General features: G+C 49.3%; 1 protein-coding gene across 3 annotated transcripts in view; it reads left to right on the top strand.

The window, feature by feature from the left end:
- Positions 1-18,129, top strand: part of TM9SF4 (transmembrane 9 superfamily member 4) — a 54,770-nt gene extending 36,641 nt beyond the window's left edge. For 2 of the 3 annotated variants that reach the window (XM_082431886.1, XM_082431885.1), the window contains exons 10-18: positions 3,846-3,978; positions 5,416-5,497; positions 5,593-5,668; positions 8,471-8,554; positions 10,231-10,406; positions 10,902-10,965; positions 12,133-12,252; positions 13,063-13,152; positions 16,165-18,129. In XM_082431886.1, the coding sequence (XP_082288012.1) occupies positions 3,846-3,978; positions 5,416-5,497; positions 5,593-5,668; positions 8,471-8,554; positions 10,231-10,406; positions 10,902-10,965; positions 12,133-12,252; positions 13,063-13,152; positions 16,165-16,314 (975 nt within the window). In that variant the 3' untranslated portion in view covers positions 16,315-18,129. The remainder of the gene's footprint in view (positions 1-3,845; positions 3,979-5,415; positions 5,498-5,592; positions 5,669-8,470; positions 8,555-10,230; positions 10,407-10,901; positions 10,966-12,132; positions 12,253-13,062; positions 13,153-16,164) is intronic. The other variant, XM_082431887.1, reaches the window with a different exon arrangement.
- Positions 18,130-19,459: the final 1,330 nt, after the last annotated feature.

The raw sequence follows: 19,459 nt of genomic DNA, 5'->3' as shown, positions 1-19,459 counted from the left end.
TAAGATATATAAACAACAGAAAAGTGAAATGGCAAAATAATATATGCAACAAATTTTTTAAAAGATGATAGTTAAAAGAACTGGTATAAAATCTCTAAAAAAAGAACCACTAAAATCTCTAATGTGATAAGGAACAAAAAATTTACAGACAAGGAACCATACATGGCCAGTAAACATGTGAGAAACTGTTTTTACCTCAGGGATAAGCCCCCAACGTGCAGTGTCAAACAGTCATGAGAAGACAGTTTTGGACCTTCAAATTAGCACAGATTCGTATATATAGTACTAATTGCCAGCAAGGTTAATGTGAGATAAGCACCTTTTCATGCCACCCATGCAAGTGTAAACTGGTAGATTTCTGAAAAGTTATTAATTGGCAGTACATATCATGAACTGCCAAATAGTTAACTTGTTTGTTTGTTTTGTTTTTAACTTTTGGCTGCACTTTTAACTTTTGGTGCGGCCTGTGGGATCTTAGTTCCTCAACCAGGTATCGAACCCGCACCCCCTGCAGTGGGAGCGCAGAGTCTTAACCATTGGACCACCGGGGAAGTCCTAGTTAACTTGTTTTGATCCACTATCTTCTAGAATTTTCCTAAGGAAAGCATTAAAACCACAAAAATTTGGTCTAGAAATATTTATTGCAGCCTATTTTATAATTTAAATAAACTGGAAATTGCCTGATATTCCATAATAATGGATTGGTTATATTATGGTACAGCCATACAATGAAAAATTGTACAGACATTAAAATAGTAATTGTAGAGAGTGTTTATTGACATAAGGAAATGCTCATGATCATACATCAGCTTAAAATAACAAAGTATTGTTACACAGTAAATACAATATTTTATTGTTAAAAATGTTATATGCACATGTACATACATAAAGGACTAAAGGAAATATGTCAAAACAGTGGTATTATTAAGTATATAAATCATTTTCTCTATCTTTCTGGTTTATTTTTTAATCTATGAATGTTTTTGAGTTTTATATTTTTTGTTCAGTCTTTCTGGAGTTTTAAAAAATTGTCTACAATACTCATTTACTACTTTTTGTTCATTTGAATATCATGCCATATATCAAAAAAATTTTTTTACTTTTCTTATTACACAAGTAAGAGCACATACAGACATACCTCCGAGATATTGCGGGCTCAGTTCCAGACCATCACAATAAAGTGATTATCACAGTAAAGGGAGTCAAACAAATTTTTTGGTTTCCCAGTGCATATAAAAGTTATGTTTATACTATACTGCAGTCTATTAAATGTGCAGTAACAGTATGTCTAAAAAAATACCTTAATTTAAAAATACTTAAGTGCTAAAAATGCTAACCATCATCTGAGCCTTCAGCAAGTCCTAATCTTTTTTGCTGGTGGAGGGTCTCACCTCAGTGCTGATGCTGCTGACTGATCAGGGTGGTGGCTGCTGTAGGCTGGGGTGGCCGTGGCGATTTCTTAAAATAAGACAGCAGTGAAATTTGCCAAATCAAGTGACTCTTCCTTTCATGGACAGTTTCTCTGTAAACATGCAATGCTGTTTGATAGCATTTTACCCACAGCAGAATTTCTTTCAAAATTGGAGTCAGTCCTCTCAAACGCTGCCTCTGCTTTATCAACCAAGTTTATGTAATATTCTAAATTCAATGTTGTCATTTCAACAGTCTTCACAGTATCTTCACCAGGAGTAGATTCCATCTCAAGAAACCACTTTCTTTGCTTATCCGTAAGAAATAACTCCTTATCCGTTGAAGTTTTATCATGAGATGGCAGCAATTCAGTCCCATCTTTAGGCTCCACTTCTAATTCTAGTTCTCTTGCTGTTTCCACTGCATCTGCAATTACTTCTTCCTCTGAAGTCTTGAACCCCACAATTCCATCCATGAGGGTTGGAATCAGCTTCTTCAAAACTCCTATTAATGTTGATATTTTGACCTCTTCCTATGAATTACAAATGTTCTTAATGGCATCTAGAATGGTGAATCCTTTCCAGAAGGTTTGCAGTTTACTTTGCCCAGATCCATCGGAGGAATCACACTGTATGGCAGCTATAGCTTTATGAAATGTATTTCTTAAATAATAAGACTGCAAAGTCAAAATGACTCCTTGATCCATGGGCTGCAGGATGGATGTTGTGTTAGCAAGCATGAAAATAACAGTAATCTCATTGTACATCTCCAGCAGAACTCTTGGATGACCAGGCGCATTGTCAATGAGCAGTGATATTTTGAAAGGAATCTTTCTGAGCAGTAGGTCTCAACAGTGGATTTAAAGTATTCAGTAAACCATGTTGTAAACAGATGTGCTATCATCCAGGCTTGTTGTCCTATTTCTAGAGCACAGGCAGAGTAGATTTAGCATAATTCTTTAGGGCCCCAGGATTTTCGGAATGGTAAATGAGCATCGGCTTCAACTTAAAGTCACCAGCTGCATTACCTTCTAATGAGAGTCAGCCTGTCCTTCGAAGCTTTTAAGCCAGGCATTGACTTCTCCTTTCTAGCTATGGAAGTCCTAGATGGCATCTTCTTCCAATCGAAGGCTGTTTCGTCTACATGGAATATCTGATGTTTAGTGTAGCCACCTTCTACATCAGCACTTGCTGCTTTACCTTGCGCTTTTATGTTATGGAGACGGGCTTCTCTCCTTAAACCTCATGAACCAACCTCTCCTAGCTTCAGACTTTTCTTCTGCCACTTCCTCACCTCTCTCAGCCTTCATAGAATTGAAGAGGGTTAGGCCTTGCTCTGGATGAGGCTTTGGCTTAAGGGAATGTTGTGGCTGCTTTGATCTTCTCTCCAGACCACTCAGACTTTCTCCGTAACAGCAGTAAGGCTGTTTTGCTTTCTTACTATCATTCCTGTATTCACTGGAGTAGCACTTTTAATTTCTTTCAGGAACTTCTCTTTTGCATTCACAACTTGGCTAATTATTTGGTGCAAGAGGTCTAGTTTTCAGGAATCTCAGCCTTTGACACATGTTCCTTGCTAAGCTTAATCATTTCTAGCTTTTGATTTAACGTGAGAGACAGGCAACTCTTCCTTTCACTTACACACTTAGAGGCCACTGTAGGGTTATTGGCCTAATTTCAATATTGTTATGTCTCAGGGAATAGGGAGGCTGGAGGAGAGGGAGAGAGATGGGGGAACAACTGGTTGGTGGAGCAATCAGAACACGTTTACTGATTAAGTTTGCCATCTTATATGGGCACAGGTCACGGCACCCCAAAACAATTGCACTAGTAACGTCAGAGATCACTGATAACAGATCACTATAACAGATATAATAATAATGAAAAATTTTGAAATGTTGTGAGAATTACTAAAATGTGACTCAGAGACACAAAGTGAGGAAATGCTATTGGAAAAATGGTGCCAATAGACTTGCTTGATGCAGGTTGCCACAGACCTTCAATTTGTAAAAAATACAATATCTGCAAAGTGCTGTAAAATGAAGCACAATAAAATAAGGTGTGCCTATTTTACTTTTATAATCAGTTAAAAAAATAATAAGTTGCTTCTAAAGACACCACTCAAAAACTATCACAGTTAACATTTTAGTGTGCTGGTTTACGTTATTTTTTCATGCATTTGGTTTGTGGAATGTGGGGAGGAGATTTTCCTTGTATATAGCTGTAAGCCGACGTTTGTGCCCTCCTTTTTCCGTGTGACAGTTCTCTGGGAAATACGTTCTCATGTCACTTACACTCCTGTGTCAGAGTGGAGCTGGTTGACACCTGAGGGACCCTCAGCCCTGGTCAGGGATGTGGGTCCTTGGGGGTGGTCCCTGCAGGAGCTGCCTTCTCCGGAGCCCAAGAAGAGCCTCGCTTTCTGGCCCTTTGCTGCAGGAAGACACGATGGAAGAGTCCGGGTGGAAGCTGGTGCACGGCGACGTCTTCAGGCCCCCCCAGTACCCCATGATCCTCAGCTCCCTGCTGGGCTCAGGCATTCAGCTCTTCTGTATGATCCTCATCGTCATCTGTGAGTAAGCCCGGCAGGGATGGAGGTGGGGTGAGGGTTTGGGGAGGGGGAGCTGTGGTCACCAGAGCAGCACAGGCCTGAGTCTGAGAAAAGGGTGGGCTTCCCTTCCTGGGGCAGGGGGGCATGTCAACATCTCTGCGCCAGACAGAGCCGTCCATCCCAGCAAGAGGGCTGGTCCTCTCAGCCACAGGCCCTGGTGATTTGCTCCTCCTCAGATCTTTCCAGCACCATCGATAGCCCCCGACATCCACACCACCAATGAAGCCACATATCAGCACTCTGAGGTTGGCCTCCTTTTGCAGTCAGGCATTAAGTGACTTACCCATTTCAGCACCAGGATTAGGACTGGAATCAGGTCTTTTTTCTCAGAAAACACCCCCAAAATGAATATATAGTAGTTACAGGCAGTTCTGAAGTCAATCTGCCTAAATTTTTTTTTTTTTTTTACCATTTTAACTTCTTTTTTTTTTTTTTGCTGACATATTACACTGTATTAGTTTAAGGTATATAAAATAATGATTTGATATTATATGTATATATTGCAAAATGATTACCATAGTGAGTTTAGTTAATATCCATCACCTCGCATAGTTACAAATTTTTTTTTCTTGTGATGAGAACTTTCAAAATCTAATCTCTTAACAACTAATCTGCCTAAATTTCTATCTCAGCCTCATGCCTCCAAGCTTTGTGACCTTGGACAAGTCATTTAACTTCTGTGAGCCTCTCATTTAACCTCGTGAGCCGCAGTTTCCTCATCTGAGGAATGTGGGAACTAACCTCCACCTCAGAGGGTTGATGAGGTAGATTCAGTGAGCTGGCATTCGTAATGCTCTTAGCTCAGTGCCTGGTTGGTTGCAAGTGCTCTGTGGGCTGGCCATTACCATTAAGATGCATGGGGCTTCCCTGGTGGTACAGTGGTTAAGAATACGCCTGCCAACGCAGGGGACACGGGTTCAAGCCCTGGTCCAGGAAATTCCCACATGCCGCGGAGCAACTAAGCCCCTATGCCACAACTACTGAGCCTGCGCTCTAGAGCCCTCGAGCCACAACTACTGAAGCTCACGCACCTAGAGCCCGTGCTGCGCAACAAGAGAAGCCACCACAATGAGAAGCCCGAGCACTGCAATGAAGAGTAGCCCCCACTCACCGCAACTAGAGAAAGCCTGCGCGCAGCAACAAAGACCCAATGCAGCCATAAATAAATAAAAATAAAATAAATTTAAAAAAAAAAGAAAAAGATGCAGCCAGCCGTGGCCCAGCAACTGCTGCACCCCTCTGAACCCCAGCTAAGACCCAGTCTTCTCCAGTAGAGTAGGGAGAGGGAGTAGGGAGCCTCATCTAGCCTCACCTGCCCTGGGGCCCTGTGAGCCAGCCCGCCACTGGGCCTTGGGCCTAGAGACCCTGACTTTCCCTCTCTTGCCCCTCCCTCCTCAGTTGTGGCCATGCTTGGGATGCTGTCACCCTCCAGCCGGGGAGCTCTCATGACCACGGCCTGCTTCCTCTTCATGTTCATGGGGTACGTGTGCATGAGTGGGGTCCCAGGGCTGGCGCAGACCGCCTGCACTGCAGCTAACAGGTCCCCTTGTGTGGATCCCTTCCGTTTCCCCACAGGGTGTTCGGTGGATTTTCCGCCGGCCGTCTGTACCGCACTCTAAAAGGCCATCGGTGGAAGAAAGGAGCCTTCTGTGTAAGTGTCCTAAACCTCCTCCCCGTGTTCTTGGGGAGCCAGGAAGCTTCCTCCTGGGCTCCTCGGGAGCAGCGTAGGCAGGCTCTGGTGGGGGTTTAGGGCCAGGTGCTGAGCAGCAGCCCGCTGGGGTGGGAGGAGCACACCCGAGGGCCAGGAGTGCTGGGCTCTCACCCACGGGTGCTTCCCTCTGAGGCCTTAGTAGCCGCATCCATGAAAAGAGGGAATTGAACTTAGGTGATTTTTAGCCTACATTGTCCCATGGCTCAAGCACAAGAAGAAATAGGGGATTCAGAATAACAGGATTTACACACCATCCCAGGTGTCAAAGTTTAAGGTCAAAACCTGATCAGCAGGGCAGCTGTGAGAACACTTACCTGCCGGGGCGGGAGAAGCCAGGCCCCACGTCACCGTCAGCCTGTTTTCCAGACTCTGGTGCCTCTGCTCCTCTTCAGTAAGGTCCACTTCTGATGTTCACTGTCCTGCTGGTGGTGAGGAGAGTTCTTGGCTGCAGAAAAGACCACAGAAACCGGAGGACGCCTGGGAGTTGACCCTGCCTCCCAGGGAGCCCTGAGCCCCTTCTCCCAGAGCAAGTGAGCCCTTAGAGGACCAGGGAAACCCCTGGTGCCAAATTCAGAGAAGCCTCTAGACCCAAGCCTTCTGAAACCGTTCTCACAGCTATCAAAAGCGCAGGGGAACTCAGGCTATCCCAATTCTGGCAAATACCCCTGGCAATTAATAAGCCCTCAGTATAGAAGAGCTGTGACAGTGGTTGTTCTGGAAAGATCAAAAAGAGCTTCCTAAATTCTTGATGCATCAGGTGTTTTTGTCAGGCTACTGTGTGCCGAGACCCAGGGATCTTCAGAGCTGTAAAACCCAGCCCTCTCCTCCCCTGGTGAGACTTCCCTGATGAGGTCTCCCACCAGATACCCTCCAAGTCTCCCTGTACTGGTCCCCCGGCAAACCCCGTCTCTCTGCCCCAAACCTGCTCCCTGCATCCGGTGGCACCATCATCCTCCCGGGCCCCCAAGGCAGTCACCTGGGTGGCTCCCTTTCTTCCTCCGACTCACTAGCACCCCTGCCTCCTCTCATACATCAAGTGTGGATGGTTCTCCTGCCAGATAGTCCACGAATTTCTTCCCATCTCCATCCCCAGGACTCCTGCCCAGGTTCAGGCATCTTTGCCTCCTGCCTGGGCCCTTGGCTGTCCTAGGCCTCCTCAGTTTCCCTGCAAGATTCTGACCCTCCCCTGGTGTGGAGCTCTGCCTCGCTCCACAGGTGGGCCTCTGCTGCAGCCACAGCTGTGCAGGTGTACACCTGCTCTTCTCTCCTCCGGCCCTGCGTGGGCGGCTAAGTCTTAGCTCTGGGGTCACTCTTCCTCCCCCACCAATTCTAACTTCAGGGTCCTCCTTGGCGTCCCAGAGGGGCCTGGGCAGAGCCTTGTGCCTATGAGTGCCACTTATGTTGTTCTCCATTTATGGGTCTGAACATTTTTCCTGTTCTTCCTGGTATCTAGCACAGTGCCCAGTCCATAAATTTCAGCCAGGAGGACAGATGAGGAATTCCCTGCTACACAGCAGAGTAAAGCAGGAACACACAGGAAGGGGGGAAATGACATTTGAGCTGGGCCTCGGAGAGGAGGGTTTCAGCTGGATGGAGGCAGCCAGCAAGGAGGCCTCAGGTTCTGGAACCTCCTGGATCCCAGTCCTGGCTCTGTTATCTCCTTGGTTGGTAACCTTGACCAGCCCTCTGAGCCTTGGTTTCCCCACCTCTCCACTGGGGGCTGGTTGCACCTGCGTCTCAGGTCGTCGTGTGGTTGGAAGGAGACTGTATACAGAAGGCCACTGGTCCAGCACTGGCACTCAGACGGCGGATACCTGAGATGCTGATGACTACCTCACAAAGGCCCGGGGCCAGGGGCGTGGAGGAGCAGTGGCCAGTTAGTGGGTGCGGGAGGCTACAGGCTAAAGGTAAATAAAACTGGCCGTGCGGCTGAGCACCAGATTGCAGGGAGCCTCAGGCATCATGGTCAGACCCTCTTGGATGCTCAGGCAGCCGCAGGAGTAAAGGAGGCTCCACTGTAGGTCTAGGGCTTTGGTTCCCAGTGCCTGAGCCCCAGCCCCAGAGGTCTTGACTGGATAGAATACACCGCAGGGCGTCAGGAGCAGGGCCTCTGGAGTCAGACTGCCTGGGTTTGAACCTCTGCTCCACCCTTAACTGACTGTGTGAAGTTGGGGTGTGGGGCATTTAACGTTCCTGGGCCTCAGTGTCCTCTTCTTGAAAAGGGATAGTGACAGCCCTTCCCATCTAGGTCTGTAGTGAGGATGGGGTGAGACGACTGATGCGCGTGGAGGCGAGCACCCACCGCCCCTAAGACTCGATTAAAGCCCACCCACCACTCTGGACGGTTTGGGTTGAGGCCCAGACCTACGTGCTGAGTAAAACTTGTGTTTGGTCATTCCTGTTCAACAAATGCTTATTGAACACTGCTGTGCTCTGAGTGCTGGGAGCACGTCAGTGAGCAGACGCGATCCTCCCGAGAGCTTATGTCTGTGGGGGTAACAACAGCGCATGATTATGAACTCGGATGAGGGCAAGGACGGTGCGGTTCAGGGATCTAAAGGGACAGAGAGCAGGAGGCTTGCCTAGTCTGGGGATCAAGGAGTGCTTTCTGGAAGGGTTTATCCTTGCGCTGAGTCCTACAGGACAGGGAGGGCTTGAGACCCTCTAGTCGGGGAGCCCTGATGGGGCAGGCGGGAACTCTCCCTAGATGCAGCTCCCCAGCCTGGTCTCTCTTGCTTTCAGACGGCGACATTGTACCCTGGCGTGGTTTTTGGCATCTGCTTCATATTGAATTGCTTCATCTGGGGAAAGCACTCATCAGGGGCGGTAAGTGCCCTTCCCGGCAAGGGAGGGCCAGCTGTGCTCAGGCCCATTCCTGCAGGTCACTTCCTGCTGCTTCCTTCCCTTTTCTAAGTCCCCAGAGGGCTGTTCCCAGCCCTGGGGGCTGAGGGCTGACCAGGGTTTCTCCAGCCCTATGCATCCATCTGTCCTGCCCTTCTCGTGGGCTCTTTCAGACAGCTGACCAAAGCTCACTTCTCTAAAGGGAGATTTCCACACTCCAGGGGCCAACTGGGGAATTTCCCTTGTCTCAACCAAGGGAAAGCTGCTTGGTACGACTTGACGAGGTCAGTCTCCCAAAACAAGGCTCTCCTCCTAGTGTCCCTGCCCCGAGCTCAGCACCAGCCCCACTACGAGGATTGTGGACTCAGTTGGGGGTGGGGAGATGGTCTTGATGGATTAGCTGCGGGAGAGGTGGGGCAGGTGTTTGCCATCCTAGCCCCAGCGGAGAGAGCCGCCCCCCCTCCACTGGCAGGTGCCCACAGAAGGTCCTTGGGTGAGGCTTGCAGTCCGGGCTGCGGGAGGACTGGTCCTTCCCCGCGGTCCAGGGAGCTGCCCTCAGGAAAGACAGGGTCGTGCTCTTCCTCTCACTTCCTCTTTTTTATACCTGTCTCCCTTCTGTCTCTCAACATTTTTCTCCCAGTTACCAGCTGCTCACTATAAACACTCATTGCAGAAATTTTAGAAAGGAAAGTACAGAAAAGTTAATGTAGATCTTTAGTATGTTTTGGCAGTCTTTTTTTTTTTTGGCTGGGCCGCACCATGCAGCTTGCAGGATCTTAGTTCCCCGACCAGGGATCAAACCCGTGCCCCCTGCAATGGAAGCGCAGAGTCCCAACCACTGGACTGCCAGGGAATTCCCTGTTTTTGCAGTCTTTTAACCTCTTTTTAGATATATATAAAATGGAATAATGTAATCTTAAAATTATAAAATAATAGCAAACATTTATATAGTGCTTACTTTGGAATAAGTATTGTTCTGAACACTTTACAAATATTAATTCATTTCTTCCATTTTGTGTGAGTTGTAAAAACCTAAGACTGTGCAGAGGGGAATTAAAAAAAAATGAAAAGTCAATTCCAAAGCCCCATACCCCATCTGAGGAAGTGCTGTTAACTTTTTGGTGTAGGCCTCTCCAGGCACGTATGCATATAAGTATTGGGGTGTTTTTATTAAAACGGAGTTCTCTACATACAGTTTTATATCCTGCTTTTTTCACTTAGTGGTATATTGTGGTGTTTTCATTGAGCGAAATTGGGAACACACTATTTGTGCACTTCTGTTTTTTCCCCTTTGTTTTCACTTAACAGACCACACGTAATTTCCCTTCATTCCAGCCCTTCCTCTCCCCTTCATGCTGTCAGTCCCTCCTTCCTTGTTCTTTCCCCACGTCCTCCCTGGTGACAAGCTCCTGTAGGATGCCGTGGTTCCTTCACTTCATGGCTCAACTGGCCCTCCATCTGCCCTCTGCTTTTCCCAGGGCTGGGGTCAGCCCCAGGACAGTCTGGCCAGGAGCCCTGTGGGGGGCGTGTCTGCAGGAGCTTCCCCACCATGGTGGCCCTGCTGTGCCCTTCCTGCCTGGGACCCAGAAGGTCCATCTCCCCCTGCACGGCCCCAGCCTGGGCTTCAGGGCTTGTGGAGCCTCACGGTGCTGTGCCCACAGGTGCCCTTCCCCACCATGGTGGCCCTGCTATGCATGTGGTTCGGGATCTCCCTGCCCCTTGTCTACCTGGGTTACTACTTCGGCTTCCGCAAGCAGCCATATGACAACCCTGTGCGCACCAACCAGATTCCCCGGCAGATCCCTGAGCAGCGGTGGTACATGAACCGATTTGTGGGGTGAGTCTCCGGCAAGGGCCAGGCGGGGGCTTCTGGAGTAGGCAAGGCCAACGTTCCCCTGAGCCATCTCCTTGGAAAGACATGGACAGGGGTACCCTCCCCCTGTGGGGGCTATGACAGGTGCTCCTGCAGCCCCGGCTGGCTCTAGTAGACTTCCTGAAAGCTTAGCTTCACTCCAAGATAGAGAGGACCAAGTTGTAGCCAGACTCGGTGTTGGCCAGGGAAGGGGTGGAGTGGAAAGGTGCAGGGTGACAGGTAAAGACTACCTTGGACCTTGGGCAAGTCACGCCACCTCTCTGTACTTCAGTTTTCCCATCTACAAAATGGGGAGAATGATGCCCACCTCTTGAGAGGCTATAATGGTACAAAAGCATGCCGAACGATTTAGACCCACCAAGCAGTGTATGCATTCTCATTCTTGCTGGCTCAGGAGGGAGCCTGAAGCTTCCAGTGGCCCAGGTCTCCCAGCAGTGTTAACCCTCCCGTTCTCCGCAGCATTCTCATGGCTGGGATCCTGCCCTTCGGCGCCATGTTCATCGAGCTTTTCTTCATCTTCAGTGTGAGTACCGCTACTTGCTCCCCACCCCTCACCGTCACCCACACTAGCCTAGTCCCTACCCCTCCACTTAGGTGCTCTGCCTCTTACCGCCTATGAAATTTCAGACAGACCTTTTAGCCTCTCAGAGCCCCCATTCTTTGCCCTAAAATAGGGTAACAGTCCTGCCTCTCAGGACAGCTTGGAAGGTTATGTGAGATGTGCCATATGTACGGGGTCTGGTGTGGGAAGGGCTCAGTAAATAGAAGCTGCTTTGGCTGCTTTTGCAATATTGCAGTCAGTCACCACCATTATTAATATCATTGTTGCGTCTGCTTTGATTTCTGGGTCCCTACGTGTCTTTACCTAAGTTACTCGAAACTCCTAGGAAAGTGTGGGGGATGATTCTCAGGATCCTCGTGAGGCTGGAACGTGATAATGTCTATAAAAGGCACAGTGCTTGGCATTCAGGAAATGCTTGTTAACTTGTAGCTGCTGTTGTAATGATGATTACTCCTCTCCCAGGCATGCCAAGATGAAAGTTGGCAGAACGGTTCTTCAGAGCCATCTAAGTCCAGCTGACGCAGCTCAGCGCCCAGCATGGAGAGAGGGTCTTGCACTAAGTCAGTGCTGGACGAGCATCCACTCCCCTGGAGTGGCCCAGCCCGTCCCTGCTGAGACCCCCTCGCCCACCCAGCCCTGCCTAGGACAGGTTGGCTGCCTGGGCAGGGAGGCTACATCTGTTCTGTTTGTGTGACACTGGGCCAATCACCAGCCTCTCTGAACCTTGACTTCTTCCACTGTACAATGGCATGCTTTCATAGGCTGACATGTGGTGTTGTACGTAAAGCACGTAGCACTGTGCCTGGCACATGGTGAGCTGCCCCAGGTAGTGGTGGCTGCTGTGTAATTTTGATCGGAGTGGGATTCATTATTTTCCGCAAGCTGCTGAGTTCAGGCGGGGGCCGCCCATCTCGGGATCAGCCATGCCCCGGCCCCTCCCTAGGAACCCTTTGCTCCAGGGAGGAGAGACCAGTCAGCCACGAGCCAGGCCCGCAGGCCCCAGTGGTGTCATGATGGTGTCTCCATTCCTGCCAGTCCTGACTAAGGGATGGAGTTCCCGAGCACAAGCAGGGAATGCCAGGGCAGTGGGGGCAGGCTAGCTGAAGGCCGGCTGTGGTGTATCCGCAGGCAATCTGGGAGAATCAGTTCTATTACCTTTTCGGCTTCCTGTTCCTCGTCTTCATCATCCTGGTGGTGTCCTGTTCACAAATCAGCATCGTCATGGTGTACTTCCAGCTGTGTGCAGAGGTGAGGGGAATGGGGCCCGCAGTTTGGGGTGGGGGCAGCTGGGTCCAGTATTGAATTGGGTCAGTGAGGCTGTCTGGGTTTCTCATGTGGTCCTGCCTCTTCTGGCCATGAGGTCTTGGGCAAGTACATCACTTCCCCTTGCCGAGCGTCCATTTGTTCAGCTGTAGACTAGAGTTAATGATCCCTACCTCACTGCATAGTCTTGCGGGGAAGTCACCACGACCTAATGACAGTAGACTCATCAGTACTGAGTCCGCTCCAGTAGTGGTTTCTTCAACAGCTGATGCAGTTTGGGTGACCTGCCCTCCATCTGGGGACTAGCTCTTGGCGGGCAAAACAAGGGCTCTGGGACAGGCAGCCTGAGCTGAAACCCTGGCTCCTCTGTTAGTAGCTCTGGATCTTGGGCAGTTGTTTAACCTCCGTGTGCCTTCCGGGCCTAACTCAGAGGGCTGCTGCAGAGACTCAGTGAGCTGATTCACACAGAGCACTTAGAACAGTATGTGGCACATGGTGAGCGTTTGCTCAAGAAATGCTAATGTTGTTAATAATGTTCTTTTGTTGTTGCTGATTTTTTTTAATTGAGATATAATTTATAAACAGTAAAGTTCACCCTTTTTAATCTACAGTTCTGTAAGTTTTTAGAAATGCATACAGTTGTGTAACCACCATCACAGTCAAGGTATAAAAGCTTCGCATCACCCCAAATATTACAGTCCTTACCCAGGGTCTTTAGTTCCTCAGGCAGCTCTGAAACTTGGGGAAGAGGTTCTGCCTGGAGACAGCGATGACCCTTCTGTGTTTCCTCCTCAGGATTACCGCTGGTGGTGGAGGAATTTCCTAGTCTCCGGGGGATCTGCATTCTATGTCCTGGTCTATGCCATCTTTTATTTTGTTAACAAGGTACCACCCTGCATGAGGGAGCCCCCTAGCCCTTTCGGGGCAGGATTGTGGTGGGGAGGGTGCTGGGGAAAACCCCAAGTGTCTAAGTCTTACTTTTCTGCCAAGAATGAGGAGGACCAAAGTCATCCTAGAACTGTTCCTGCTCTTAGAACATAATCTTTTTAGAAAAGAGAGTATGTTTGGGTGACAAAAGCCTTCAGGATAAATGACAGTGAGAATGTTGTATGCAAAACCTGTGAGATACAACCAAAGCAGAACTTAAAGGGAGTATATCACCTTACAGTGCTTTTAAGAGGAAGTAAGAGAGACTAATACAGTGTTCACCACAAGAAGACAGAAGAAAAAAAAAAAAAAAGAACAGTAACTTGAAAGAATGAAAGTAAATGAGAAGCGTTAATAAAGGTAAAAGCAGAAACTGCTGAAATAGCCTTTAGCACTCAGATGTAGGAAATCGGCTATACTCACAGAGCTCACTGTCCCCAAAGAGTGGCATAAGAGTAAGAATACAGACAGATCCCCACAGCAGGTTTATTAGATTTGTGTGTAACACATAAACCAGATGGGCCATGGAGAGGAGTCTGGGGTCGCTCTGGTGGACCCCATGTTACCTCTGGAGCTTACTCTGAAGACAGTTTTACCCGCTGTACTTTGGGTATCCAGAACCCCAAACCGAGAAGTCCTCTGCTTAGAACCAGGGTGTATTCCCAAACTAGAGGCATAGGTCAGCTGGGCGAAGCTTGGAATTCCCTTTCCCGAAAATGTCAGGTTGGAAAGGACTGTCCAGATATTTGAGTGCAGTGCTCCACCCCTGCTTCCAGTTTGCTGACTGCCCTCTTCTCCAGCGATCCCAACAAGTGATCATCTAGCTCAGGGGTCAGCCAACTGTAGCCCATGGGCCAGCAGGCCTGCTTCTGTAAACAAAGTTTTATTGGCACACAGCCATGCTTGTTCATTTACATATTGTCAAGGCTGTTTTTACACTACAATGGCAGAGTGGAGTAGTTTTGACAGAGGCCACATGGCCTAAACTATTTATAATCTGGTCCTTTAAGAAAAAGCTTGCTGACCCCTGCTCTAGCACATCCAGCAACAGAAGACACTCCCTCCTGATGCTTCCATTCTCTGGATAGCTCCTGTCGTTATCAAGGCACACTGAAATCTGCCTCCCTGTAAATTCCATCTTCAGACCATAGTCTTGTTCCTGGAACACTGCAGAACAAATCTAATTTTCCTTCTCTACAGCCCATATTAATCAGAACTATTTTGAATGGAAAGTGACCAAAACCAGTTCCAACTGGCTTAAGCAAAAAAGAGAATGTTTTGGCTGATGTAAGTTTAATAAGAAGTTGGAGTTCTAGCTTCAGGCTTCGTTAGATCCAGCAGCTCAGATGGTATCAGGGCTCTGTGTTTATTCCTCAGCTCTGTGTGTGTTTTCTTGGCTTCAATCTGCAGGCAGGATCTTTCCACAAAGTAGAAGAGTGACCAATAGCAGCCCTAGAGTCTCCTTTTCTCAGCTTTGCAGCTCTAGAACTAAAAGAACATCTTTCCTCTATCATTATGTTATAAATCCCAGGGAAGACACTCATTGGCCCAGGCTACATGCCATCCCTCACTGTTCCTCATGTCCAATAGGATGGCATACTCTGATTGACTAGCTTAGGTTTTGTATTAGGACCGACAGCCCCAGTAGGACCACAAAGTAGGGAGTGGGTACCCGAGACACCAGGAAGAAGGAAGACAGGAGCCAGTGTTGGGCAAGCAAAACCTGCTACCATAGCCGCCTACACGAGGGTCACGTCTCAGCCTCCTGCCCTTCCTGCCTCTGGCCCAGGCTTTCTTCTCTGCTCCGAAAACCTCCTCCAGCCCCAGAGCCCTGTCTGTAAAATGGTGGCCTTGGCCTGTCTGAACTCTAAGGAACTTTCCAGCACTGCCTTTTTGCCTCATCCGTTTCCTGGTTTTACCACTGGATTTACCACTGCCCTGTTTCCCCCCTCACCTTCACCCCATCTTCAGTCATAAGAAAGCTCATAAAAGGAGACAGGCAGTTGAGCTGGAAAACATGGCCTTCACCCCTAGTTTGAGGATATTTGACTACAGGGAGACGGTCTCAAATAGTGACCCTTATTATTTTCTTCTGGGCTTCTGGCATTTTGTGACCATGTGTCTGCCCATGAGCCCTAGAACAGGCCCCACTCAGGCCCCGGTGGGCTGGGCAGGTCTTGATACCAAGGTCCTAGATTAGTTCCACTTGGCCCAGCAAACCCACCACACCCCAGACTCCCTAGCATCCCTGCCCAGGCCTCAGAACTCTGCAAAGGAGTTCAAATGCTCCAAGATAAAAATCCCCGTGAGAGGGTAACGAAAGTGACAGAGCGCACTCAGGTGGAGAGGACTGTAGGCTGAGACAGGCTCATGGTGGCTCTCTGTTCCTAAAGCCAGGAGCCCTGGACGCCTCTCTCCTGCCCCCACTTCCTGTGCTCCAGCATCCAGGAGTCTCACTGTACTGTTCTGGGGACTGTGGAGAGTGAAGAAGTGACAGCTATGGCCATTGCTGCCTTTGTCATTCTGGCACTGGCCCCTGAGGTCAGCCCCATCTCCCAGCGAGCTCCCAGGCCCTTCCCCAGGAAGACTCCCACTCCCTCCTACCCCCACAAGAAATGGCCTGAGTCAGTGGATTTGGGCCTTAGGCTCTTAGCCCTCTAGCCCCAGGTTCAAATCCCAGCTCCTTCTGTTTCCCAGCTGTGTAACTCTGCCCCATCTGTAAAGTGAGTTAATAACCTACCATAGTGGTTGTGAGCATCCAAGGCGGTGCACGGGCCCTGGTACTGATGAAGGTTCACCATGACTGTGAGACCCACCTGCCCCTCGCTGCCCACCTGGGGCAGGCCCCTTCCCCTTGCTAGGCTTCAGCTTCACCACGAGATCAGTGAGAAGGTAGGGGGACACCCAGTTGGCTACGGCAGGCTGGCACTAAGCGTGTGCCCTCTCTTCTCTCCCCTGCTTGTGCCCCAGCTGGACATCGTCGAGTTCATTCCCTCTCTCCTCTACTTTGGCTACACGGCCCTCATGGTCCTGTCCTTCTGGCTTCTCACGGGCACCATCGGCTTCTATGCAGCCTACATGTTTGTCCGCAAGATCTACGCTGCTGTGAAGATAGACTGATGGGGGTGGGCCGTGGCCTGGCCCACTCCATCCACGGACAGGACGCCACCCCACGTGGGGAACTGCAGGCACGTAAAATAAAATAACTCCTGCTCGTTTGGAATGTAACTCCTGGCACAGTGTTCCTGGATCCTGGGGCTGCATAGGGGGCGGGAGGGCCTATAGATAAATCTTGCATTTTTCTTCATCATCTTATTCCAGTTCTGTGGGGGATGAGTTTTTTGTGGGTTGTTTTTCTTCAGTGCTAAGAAAGATCCCTCCAGCAGGAACTCTCAGACCTGTTTATTCAGGTTTATTTTTGGTTTGGAGTTTTTTCCTTAGTTTTTTTAACAAATGGATCCAGGATGGATAAACCCATCAAGACACTGGGTTCTGGTCACTGTCTCCACCTCAGTTCCTCAGGGCTGTTGGCCACCCCATGACTGACCGGAAGAGGAAACGCTGGGCCTTCCAGGGCTTCAGTGAGATTTCTGAGCCTCTCGCTGCCCGTCCTCACCACTGATGCCGCGACAAAGCACAGCTCAGCCTGGGCACGCATCCTCAGTGCCAACCAGCCTCTTCCAGCCCCTTTTCCTCCCTCTTCTCTCCTCCCCAGCCTCCTCCCAGGGCTGCTCGAGGCGGGGCTTCCCGCCAGGCCTCAGGTCATCTTGTCCCTGGGAGCAAGCCCAGGTCTTGGTTGCTACAAGGAAATCCCCTGGAAGTACTGGGCACCAAATGCCCCAGGACAGCAGGAGTTGCCCCTGCTCAGAGCAGTGAGAGTTTGCTGGACCAGAGGAGAGACTTGCAATGAACTGTCTTTGTGCCAAGAAACCCTGGATCCAGGGCCAAGTGTTTCCAGAGCCAAACCAAGCATCCGTGTGTCTGTGTCTGGGCTGAGGGGCCTCACCCCGCAGGATGCTCCTCAGCCCCTTCCTTGTGGGGGTCGCTGCTCTTTGCAGAGTGTGCTGGGGGGGCCCTCTCCTCCATTTCCAGGGCGGGACAAGGCCTGGAGACCGCAGATGCCCTCCTTGAGGTGGCTGGGAAGAGGCGCTCTCCCTGACATCCCCCAGCCTTAGTGCCCACGCACAGCTCTTCTAGCCAGACCCCTGCCCTCCACCTCCTGTCTGAGTTCTCGCCTCCTTTGAGGAACACCCAGAACACTGGTTGCGAGAAGGAAGATGGAAAGTCAGTTCTGTCATTCCTTCCCCAAGTCCTAGAAATAGGCAAGGAGCCTAAGTTAGAAAGCGGAACTGACGTGCAGGCCTGGCTTCCCTGTCAGCGCCCACTCCTCCTAACCCCCCGCCCCCGCCCCCGTGCGTGTCACAGACGTTTGCTCTTAAGCTGCAAGAGACCAAACCCACCCTGGGGTTGGGGTTTAAGTAGCAGCCGCTCGCCCTTGCTGCAGCCCCTTGAGGAAGCCCACCACAAGACAAAGCTCAGGATGCTGGCTGAGCTAGGAACACACCACCCTCACCGCCGGCCCTCCCCCCACACTCCCCCAGCAGCCCTCACCAGCTCCACCAGTCAAACCGGTGATCTTCTCAACCTTGCCTCACAGCGACTCCGCAGTGCCAAGCGGCGTCCACCAAGAATCAGGTTGGAGGAAAGGGAACCCAAGCAGTAGAGTATGATAATGGAGTCTTGTTCATTCGAATGTTGGATTTTTCCCTAAGAAATTCTCTTTTGGGGGGAGTGGGGAAACGGACTCCTTGTAAAGAGTTCAAACAGCATCGATTTTTCTGACTTTTTAAATCATCATCATCATTATTTTTAATTAAAAGATGCCTGTATGCCTTTTTTTGGTCCAGTTGTAAATAAATATGTCATTGTCCTGTTGTCATGTCTCTTGAATCTCTTCAAGGGTTACAGGTCTGAGGTGAGACAGATTCCCCGAGTGTGTTGAGCTGAGTGGTCTCCCTCAAAGCTCAGTCTCATGTCAGGCTTTCTAGGGCCCAGGCCACTGCTCTTCCCCTGCCTGGTGCTTGTTCACAGCCTCTGCCATCTGCTTAGCCCCTCGATACTGAATCACTAAGCATGCCCCTCTGGTCCCACAAGTAGGAGATGGTAATCATGTGTGAGCTTTGGTAGCAGTGAGACCTGGTTTTTAAATGATTCCCAGCTCCAATATTTTGCTGCTAACTCACTTCACCTCTCTGTCATGTAAGAAACCTTCAGTTGCAGGCAGTGGAAATGGGTCACACAGCCTAAAGCCCCAAGGAGGATTGACTAGCTCATAAGTCAGCAAGGAAAGGAGTGATTTGGCTTCAGGTCTGGACAGATCCAGGCGCACAAAGGATAGCCTTAAGATTCTCCCTGTCTCCACTGTGCTTTTCTCTGTACCATTTGTCCCATTGTCAACAGTCTTCTTTCCTATGGGGGAGGCAGGGAAAGCATGGCACAGATCACTCTAGGCTTAAATTAGCCAGTTTAGAAAGCCCAGAAGAAAAAGAAAGACATCGCCTTATGTCAGGATACTCAATATAGATAAATCCTAGGAAAGGTCTCTGATGGGCCCGTCTTGGGTTACTGTTCATACATCTTGGACCAATCACTACATCCTGGGGGATAGAGTCCTATTACAGGCTGCATACCCCAAGTGTACTGGATACTGTGAATTTCAGCCCACCAGAGTCACGTGGAATGGGTGATGAAAGAACAGTTAACCACTGTAGGGTATGCACAGCAAACAAAAGCAACATTTGCCTGTTAGACCCACCCACTCCAATGCCAAACCTCAGTGAGAAAGGTGCTGGTTGCCATTCATGGGATACTTCCTGTGTTCCAGACACTGTTACAAACACTTTCCATGTGTTAGCCCATTTAATCTTGAATATGATCCTCTGAGGCATGTTCCGTTATTAGCCCCCTTTTACAGAGGAGGTAACAGGCACCAGTACTTCAGGTAGCCTGCTGGGGGGTCCCATGGCAAGTGAGTGCTGGAGTAGTACTCAACTGAAGCAGCCAGACTCCAAGACCTGTTCTTCCAACCACTATTATAGCTGCTTTTTTAAAAGAATGTGTATTTTAAAAAAGAGAATGTGTATTTATGTTTATATTTTTAATATAAATTATAATTGACAGAAACTACACAATTTGATATGTTCTGATGTATGTGTGTGTGTGTGTGTGTATATACAATTTATTTATTTATTTTTTGGCTGTGCCG

This window comes from Balaenoptera physalus (assembly GCF_965194825.1).
Source record: "Balaenoptera physalus genome assembly, chromosome: 16".
NCBI classification, from domain to species: Eukaryota; Metazoa; Chordata; class Mammalia; order Artiodactyla; family Balaenopteridae; genus Balaenoptera; species Balaenoptera physalus.
This window is presented reverse-complemented; position numbering and strand designations above follow the sequence as displayed.